This window comes from Nannobrachium achirus (assembly GCF_963921795.1).
Source record: "Nannobrachium achirus genome assembly, chromosome: 14".
Taxonomy (NCBI): domain Eukaryota; kingdom Metazoa; phylum Chordata; class Actinopteri; order Myctophiformes; family Myctophidae; genus Nannobrachium; species Nannobrachium achirus.
The window spans coordinates 16,465,293-16,473,258 of NC_137821.1; the positions used below are offsets into that span (position 1 = coordinate 16,465,293).

The 7,966-nt window shown below is 40.6% G+C and overlaps 2 protein-coding genes across 2 annotated transcripts; one reads left to right on the forward strand and one right to left on the reverse strand.

The window, feature by feature from the left end:
• Positions 1-1,186: 1,186 nt before the first annotated feature.
• On the forward strand, positions 1,187-2,487 carry LOC308298257 (glycoprotein hormone beta-5-like; the record flags this gene model as incomplete). Its single annotated transcript, XM_080741818.1, has 2 exons — positions 1,187-1,315; positions 2,299-2,487. 2 exons carry the CDS (start codon positions 1,187-1,189, stop codon positions 2,485-2,487), a joined length of 318 nt encoding a protein of 105 aa, XP_080597944.1.
• A 3,379-nt stretch (positions 2,488-5,866) lies between these two features.
• gpha2 (glycoprotein hormone subunit alpha 2) lies at positions 5,867-7,715 on the reverse strand (the record flags this gene model as incomplete). The annotated part of the gene is made up of 3 exons (XM_080742039.1): positions 5,867-5,971; positions 7,114-7,298; positions 7,595-7,715. The coding sequence occupies 3 exons, from the start codon at positions 7,713-7,715 to the stop codon at positions 5,867-5,869; spliced, it is 411 nt and encodes a 136-aa protein (XP_080598165.1).
• Between the last annotated feature and the right edge of the window lie 251 nt (positions 7,716-7,966).

A 7,966-nucleotide genomic window follows, 5' to 3' on the forward strand; every position in this document is an offset into this window, starting at 1 on the left:
ATTTTGGGGGTGAACTACTCCTTTAAGATGTATCTCCATCTCTGGCCTCAGGTTTGGCCTCAGGTTTTTTCTTCCATATAGACCTATTTTTGTGCTATGCTTACGTAGTTATTAAGATATTTGATTGATTGATTGATTGATTGATTGAATACTTTACACTTTGCAGAGACAGGTACAGGGAAGTACAGTTCAATAAAATGTCTGCTAAAAAGATCTTTACAAGAAAGCCTACTATGGCTTGTTTCCATTGGGGTCCTGTGTACTCAATTAATCGAAGAATGAATGAATTTCATAAGTTACAATATAGTTAGTCTATAATATGTAGGCCTATAGGAATTCAAGTAGAGTAGATTTAGGCTGTACTTAGGGCTGTCACGATATGACATTTTACATGACGATTAATTGTCACTCAAATAATTGGCGATTAACGATTTAATTGTGTTTTTGTCGTTGATAATTACATTTCTGTTTGGCTTTTAGGCTTTGAAGTTGCACATGGTAGATATGACACATAACCTAAATATACAAAGAAATTACTGACATATTTGACAACTTTACTACTTAAAAAATAACTTTGATAGTGGAAATAGCCGATCTACAAGCTCACAACGCGTCGCGATGCGACGCGTTGTGAGCTTGTAGATCTGCTATTTCCACTATTTCGGACATTTTTCAACATTCACGATTATGACGATTATGACAAAATAATTGCGATAATGTCAAATAATCACGATTAGACGATTATGTAATAATTGTGACAGCCCTAGCTGTACTACTAGGAGCCATGTTTACTAAACATGCCTGTTTCGCTTTAGTTGTCACTTGTCTCTCTCTCTCCATCTCTCCATAGACTCCATTACAACTGTTTTTCTGATGATATCTTCTGCATAGTACTGTGTTCTATCTCTCTGTCATTAAATGCTATATGAGTTTTTTTTTAAAGGATCTCAGTGTAAACAAGCCACAGATTTCATGAGCTTATCCTTTTAGTTGACCTTGTACCAGTGAACTGTACTGTCATGAAACTATACCTTTTCCTATGCAAACTTCTAATAAATCAATCAATCAATGAAGATCTCTGCCTCTCTTCACCAGGATGCATTTGTCCTCCCCCTGTCTCTCCCTCCTGTGTCTCCTGGTGGTGGGGACGGCGGTGTTAAGTGTGGCGGCGGTGACGACGACGACAATGACGACCAGCCTCCACGGTTTCCGGGGCTGTGCGGTGCGAGAGTTCTCCTTTGTGGCTCAGAAGCCCGGCTGCAGGGGACAGAAAGTCACCACCGAGGCCTGCTGGGGGCGCTGCCACACCTGGGAGGTATTTATAAACACCCAAGGTGTCTAGGTGTGTAATCCCTCAAATAGAGCCATAGAACGGTCCCTATCCGCGGCGGTTAGCAGCGAATCTGCGCGGCCCTAAAGTGGTGCGCGTTACTTTTGTACTCACCCAATAATGTATTCCTCAGCCTGGGAGAACGATATTGTCCTGTAGTGTCAGATCTATTTGAAAGTTCTGGCTGAAAACGTGTACTTTGTAAAATATCTCCACTTATCACGAGCCAACACGGACGACTTACACGACCGGGCGAGGGGCCCGGAATGACTGCTGGACTGAATATATCAAAACTTCCTTTTGGAAGCACAAAACGTACTGGGCACACAATTGACAGGTGCTTGTGATTGACGTGGGGTGACTAATCACACCACCTGCATGATTGTGTGCCCGTACGTTTTGTGCTTCCAAAAGGAAGTTTTGATATATTCAGTCCAGCAGTCATTCCGGGCCCCTCGCCCGGTCGTGTAAGTCATCCGTGTTGGCTCGTGATAAGTGGAGATATTTTACAAAGTACACGTTTTCAGACATAACTTTCAAATGGATATGACACTACAGGACAATATCGTTCTCCCAGGCTGAGGAATAAATTATTGGGTGAGCAGCACTTTAGGGCCGCGCAGATTAGCTGCTAACCGCCGCGCAATGGGGGCGTTCTATGGCTGTGATACATGAAATATTGACAAGGTCTATATGAATGATCACAGACATTCTAGGGCTAGGCCAGGCCTGGAATCTATGCCACCCCATAAATCTTCCATTGAGAAATGCAGACCCTGGTTCTCTAAACAGAGCTTAAATAAAACTATAAGTAAATTGTTTACAAACCGCAGAGATTTGAAAAGAAAATGTGAGTTCATGAGGGATCATTCATTACCCATATCTCTCTCATAGGCAGGTACGCACACACACACACACACACACTGTATATACCACCCTCATTATGTTCCTCTTGGTGTGCTCCACAGAGGCCCGTGCCAGACCCTCCCTACATCCACCGCCACCACCGTGTGTGCACGTACAGCCGCACGCGCCAAATGACGGTGCGTCTGGCAGGCTGCCAGCCTGACGTCTCGCCACTCTACCACTACCCCATGGCACTGCACTGCCACTGTGCCGTCTGCTCCACACAAGACACCGAGTGTGAGACTTTCTGACGGCAGTTTTGTTTGTTGAGATGTTTTGTTTTATAAACTGTGATACCAAGAATCTTCCATCTAATAAAATAGCGATAATAAGAAAACGAATTACGAAATGAAACCTTGGGCTTTGATGGAGTGTGATCTTTTTTGTGTGAGCGTGTGCGTTACCCACTTCAACCATATATATATATATACTTAGTTGACCTGAAGTTTTATTAGGGATCTGCAGTACAGTTTGACACAAGTGGTGGAAAAAGTTCTTAAAATGTTTTACTCAAGTAAAACTAGAAAGCAATTTAGAAATACTGTTTACAAGTAAAAGTCCGGAATTCAAAATTGACTTGAGTAGAAGTATAAAAGTATTGGTATCAAAATGTACTTCAAGAAAGTACTCATTATGCAGAATGTCCCGTTTCTCAGGTTTTCAAATATATATATATTTTTTAAAATCTTATGGAAATAGCAGATCTACAAGGTCAACAATGCAAACTTGTGAAACGGGACATTCTGCATAATGAATACTTTCTACTTTTCAAATGGCCAAAATGTATTTAGGGCTGAAGTGGGTAATGTATGTTTTGTAATAATTAAAATCTAACTTAACTAGTAATGAAAGTTTTTAAATAACTAGCGGAGTAAAAGTATAATATTTGCCTCTGAGAAGTAGTGGAGTAGAAGTAAAAGTTGGAAATATTCCAGTAAATTACACTTGAGTAGGCCTAAATGTAATTAGCTACTTTACACCACTGATGAATCACAGACATTAACTTGAGAACAGAGGGGCTATAGGGATATTTATTAAACTTGGAGGGAAAGATCAGTTGACTACCCAGGAGAGATGAGGCTGGCAAGGCTGCTGTGGCTTTTATTTCCTGACAGTCTGTTAATTATGTAAGAACTGCAACATTGGAGACAGCCAAAGATTCTAAGAAGGAAACAAAAAACAAACAAAAAATCTTCCATAAACTCCATACAGATCATATTGATAGGATTCCTGGATTTACATGATCAGAGCATTGGTTAATCCAATCATGTTGTCTTCCTACTAGTACTATAAACTAGCCTTTTTACTTGATGTACTACCCAAACAAATATTCTATTGTTACAAACATTCCCCAAAAGCAATTTAATGAGCATTGCAACTGGCTGAAACAATGGTTCCTATTCAAGGAGTGTGCTGTGCATCGCAGACAGCGGCAGGGTGAGCATCTCATTGTTGTTTCCAGGCTTAACCAGCACACAAACAGCTTCCTCAGTGTTATTGACAGCATCATTCTATCAAACATTATTGTCCTCTGAGTGTGCCAGGCAAGCGGCTGTTTAGAAATGTTGCAATTGCTTCATCCATTTAATTATATTAACTGAGACTCTCCAGTTTTCAGCAGTTTGTTTATTACGTTTCAGGGACCACATGATTCAGTTTAGATTGTCGTGTTTGATCCCACTGGGCTACAAAACATGTCAAAGCACATTAGGCCTATTAACGTACAGCGGTAACTGTAAATACAGTATGTGTGGGCGGCAGTGGTTTCCGGAGGTTGAGCAGCTTGCCTATGAAATGGAAGGTTCCTGGTTCAATCCATGGTCCTCCTTGCTTAGTGTCCTTGAGCAAGACATTGAACACAAACTGCCTGTTGTTAAAAATTACTTTAGTTGTCCACTGGTACTAAATAGCTGATGGGCAAACAAACGCAGAGGACAAATTGCAGGTTTGTGAAAATGTACTAAACTAATGCCACAACAACTACAGGAGTTTCACTGTACATATGTCATGTATACTTATGGATTATATTCCTTCAGGCTTATTTTTGGCTTATATTGTAGTCATGCAATTCTAATGTCATGAGTAGAAGATAATGTCAGTTGTACATTTAACAATGTTAATTAGCTGATTATAATTAGTTTGACGGTGTTAAGCTGTTTTACAATGTTTCTTGGGTTTCTGTTTGGTCTTTGGTGTCACGTTTAACCAATACAGTGCCACTGTACTACGTCCACTACATCAAGTATGAGAAACAGAGTCAGGGTTTGGAAAAAACAGTCTTTTATAGAACAACATTTATTCAAACTTGGTACAGTACAGTGCATTCTTTCTCCTTTTCCATTGTCAACATCACCACCATTCTCTTTTCTCTATATATTTACAGAATGTCCCATGTTCAAATTCATAAATATAAATAAAGCTTTGTACATTCGTTAGTGTCTGATTTATGTTTAGTGGTTAAATGTACATGCATGTTTTCCAGTCTCAAGTTCATTCAAGTGATATTCAAATGACATTAATGATGGTAAAGCCTAATTTATGCTCCATCACAGTCGTACGACAGTGTCGTGCACCAAAAATAGCCGATCTACGAACTTGTTGTGAACTTCGTCTATTTTCGGCACGCAGCACTGTCTTACGACAAAGTATAAATCGGGCTTAAGTTGGACAGTTGTGAGAATTCATATTAATAACATTGCTCACGGGGGGAACTCAACTTCAATATACAGTAGATGGATACCAGAATTGGGTCTCAAAATCATCGTATCAACAGTTTAAACCTAGTTTCAACTATCAACCTTCTCCACACCCCCTTGCAGTAAAAGTAAAACCAACATCTGTATGCATTTTCTTTTTTATATATTATGAAACTAAATGATCTAAATGGTGTTTGTTTTTTGTTTTTTTGTATTGAATGAATTCCAGAGAGAGTTTTCATTCCGTTTTAATAAATGATATACTGGTAATTGTGCATTTCAGTGCAGTGTTTTCATTCTTCCCCTCTCCAACAAGCCTACTGTTTACTCTTTCATCAAAAAGAAAATTAAATAAAACACTGGGCCAGTAGCCTGTTGTAGGAGTGCTTAATCTTTCAATTTTAAATAAATACAATTTTCAAAAAGGTTCTGAAATCAAAAGGTTCCCTTTGTTAAAAAACAAAAAGATCAATCTATAGAATTGAAATAAAAGTGAAGAGATTCCTGGTCGTCTCTAAAACAGATTGAAGCATTATTAACCACATGTCCCTATCCTGGACATGGTCATAATAGTCTAACATGTTGTGCAAATGGCTGATCTACAATACAGTATAAGCTCACAACACAAGGCGTTAAAAGGTTGAAAGGTCTTTTGTCTGTTTCTTTTAGAGCCATAAATATTGATTATGTTAGTGTTTAGTGTTATTTGATATTTCTATGCACAACAGTGTCAAAAAAAGGGAAGATAGCAGGCCTACAAGCTTACAACACATTGTGATGCAACACACTATGAGCTTGTAGATCTGCTATTTTCTTCTTTTTTTGTGCATTTTTTGGGAAACCTTTCAACTATATTGACATGTTCAAAATAGGGATCAGTTATTTTCTTTCTAAGTTTCTTTGGCCAGGAGGTTAAAGTGTGATCCTTGGCATGTCAGTAGCGTGACTTGCGACACATGTCGCAGCGGCACGCCCTCGCCGTCAGGATCTCCATGTTGTCATGGTGACGTCCTCGAGGACATTCCAGGCGAACTTTGATCTGGAGGGAAGTGGGACAAACAATGAATGAAGAAAATTCAGACAATGGTGCACTTCAATTTGGAATTTATATTACACAGATCATCTGTTAAGAGGTCGCTGACACAAAATCTTTTAAGATGGGGGTCTGCAGCCCAATACAATTTGGGGGTCCTTGACATGAAAATGCTTGTGAACTGTCACGGGGCAGCCGTGCCCGTGCCCTATAAACACATATGCACCTGACTGCTTTCTATAACATGAAAGGACATTGGTTTTAAATTTGGTGTATCGAACAGTATATTCACTGATTGTTTGCTATAGTTGTCTCTCCTGCACTGCTGATGGAAATCCTCTTGATTAGGAAGGTGCCAAGTGCTGGGGAGGAGAGGGGTAGGCCTACATGAATATGCTTTGAGTAATGTTTATTTAAATTGTCCTTGTCACCCAAGTTAATTTGTTTAATAGTAATGCATCTTAAGTATGTTTAGGTTACTTTTATGCAATGGGTATATGGAAGTATATGGAAGTATTGCTAATACTAATTGGTGCTGTGTCCTGTGGTAGGATCCACTCTTATTTAAAGGAGGCTGCTAACCTCGTAAACTGCCCACTTCTGGAAAACATCCTCCTGGATTACAGAAGTTGGTGGTTTACGAGACTAGGAGGCTGCAGAGTCAGACAATTTAGTTAGATGTGGCCATTTACATCCCTGAGGGAGAGTTATAGGGCCTTGCAGTGATCAAGGTATAACCTGAAGAGAACTCTTATCCTGTTGGGTTTTGTTAGTGTCAGCAATGTTAGTGTTTATTTTTCATTATCCTATTTCTCACTCTCAACTTTTGTTATTTTTGTTATTGGCCAGGCACTGTAAATATTGAGGATAGATGGTTGTTTTTGGAGGAGTTGGGCGAAATAAAAACAATACAAAATGGCATCTCTGACTGTTCTTGGAGCCTTGCCGCGGGCAACTACCGGTATACATGAACCACAAACTTTTAATTCTCCGTCCGTCCGTCTGTCCGTCTGTCCGTCCATCCAACCATCCATCCATCCATCAAGTCACCTAGACATATATTCCTTCTGTTCACTTATCTATTCTTCCAATCCAAATCTATCCTTCTATATCCCTCATTCCCTCCCTTTGTTGTTCCTTGTCCTCACCTTAGCCTCCTTGCTGATGGTGCAGCATCTTGAAGCAGAGGTGATGTTGTGTGTGAAGTTGGACGCCACCAGCACTGAGTACCTGGACGGGAAGGCGCTGGACTCACAGTAGCCCACACAGGCGTAGACCAGGTGGGTGCCCTTACACGTTCCACGGCGGTCACTACGGATGGTCACGTTGAAGGCTGTATGGACAGGAAAGACAGGGGACAGAGAGAGATGAGATAGGGATGAATGAGGATGAGTGGGGATTGATGTTCTGGTGGTGTTCAAAACTAATTTGTTAGGGGGACCTGCTGTTTTGTGTGATTTTTGTGCATTAGTCCTACTGTATGTGGTGGAACCACCTTTCTCCAGCATCACTAGGTGAGGTGAGGTGATGGGCTTGTGTTTGAAGATTTTTCTTTCCAAAGATTGTTCGTGATCTCTTTGTGTACAGTACATGTGTGTCTGCTGTTCTGCGTGTGCATGAGCAACTTACGGTATAGGTGACACCCTGGGGTATGGCCATCGTAGCTCCAGCCAATGGGAGAGAAGAGAAGCAGCAATGACATCACTGGTAGGACCAGCAGGCAAACGTGAGAGGCTGTGCACAGGGACATTTGGACGGCAGCCTGGAAGGGACAAATGGCGCAATCATTGTTATATGGGTAGCACTTGACAATCATTCAATTAATTGATTATTTGGGGGATTTTATGCCTTTATTCATATAGACTCACAGCAAAGGTCGAAAGGGATTCAAACCCGTGACACTTTGTCAGGCATCAGCGCCTATGTGGTATGTGCCTGGACTGCTAGGCTATAGTGGGCGCCCCTGATTAGTTCATTTAAACCACACTTAACCACTTAAAC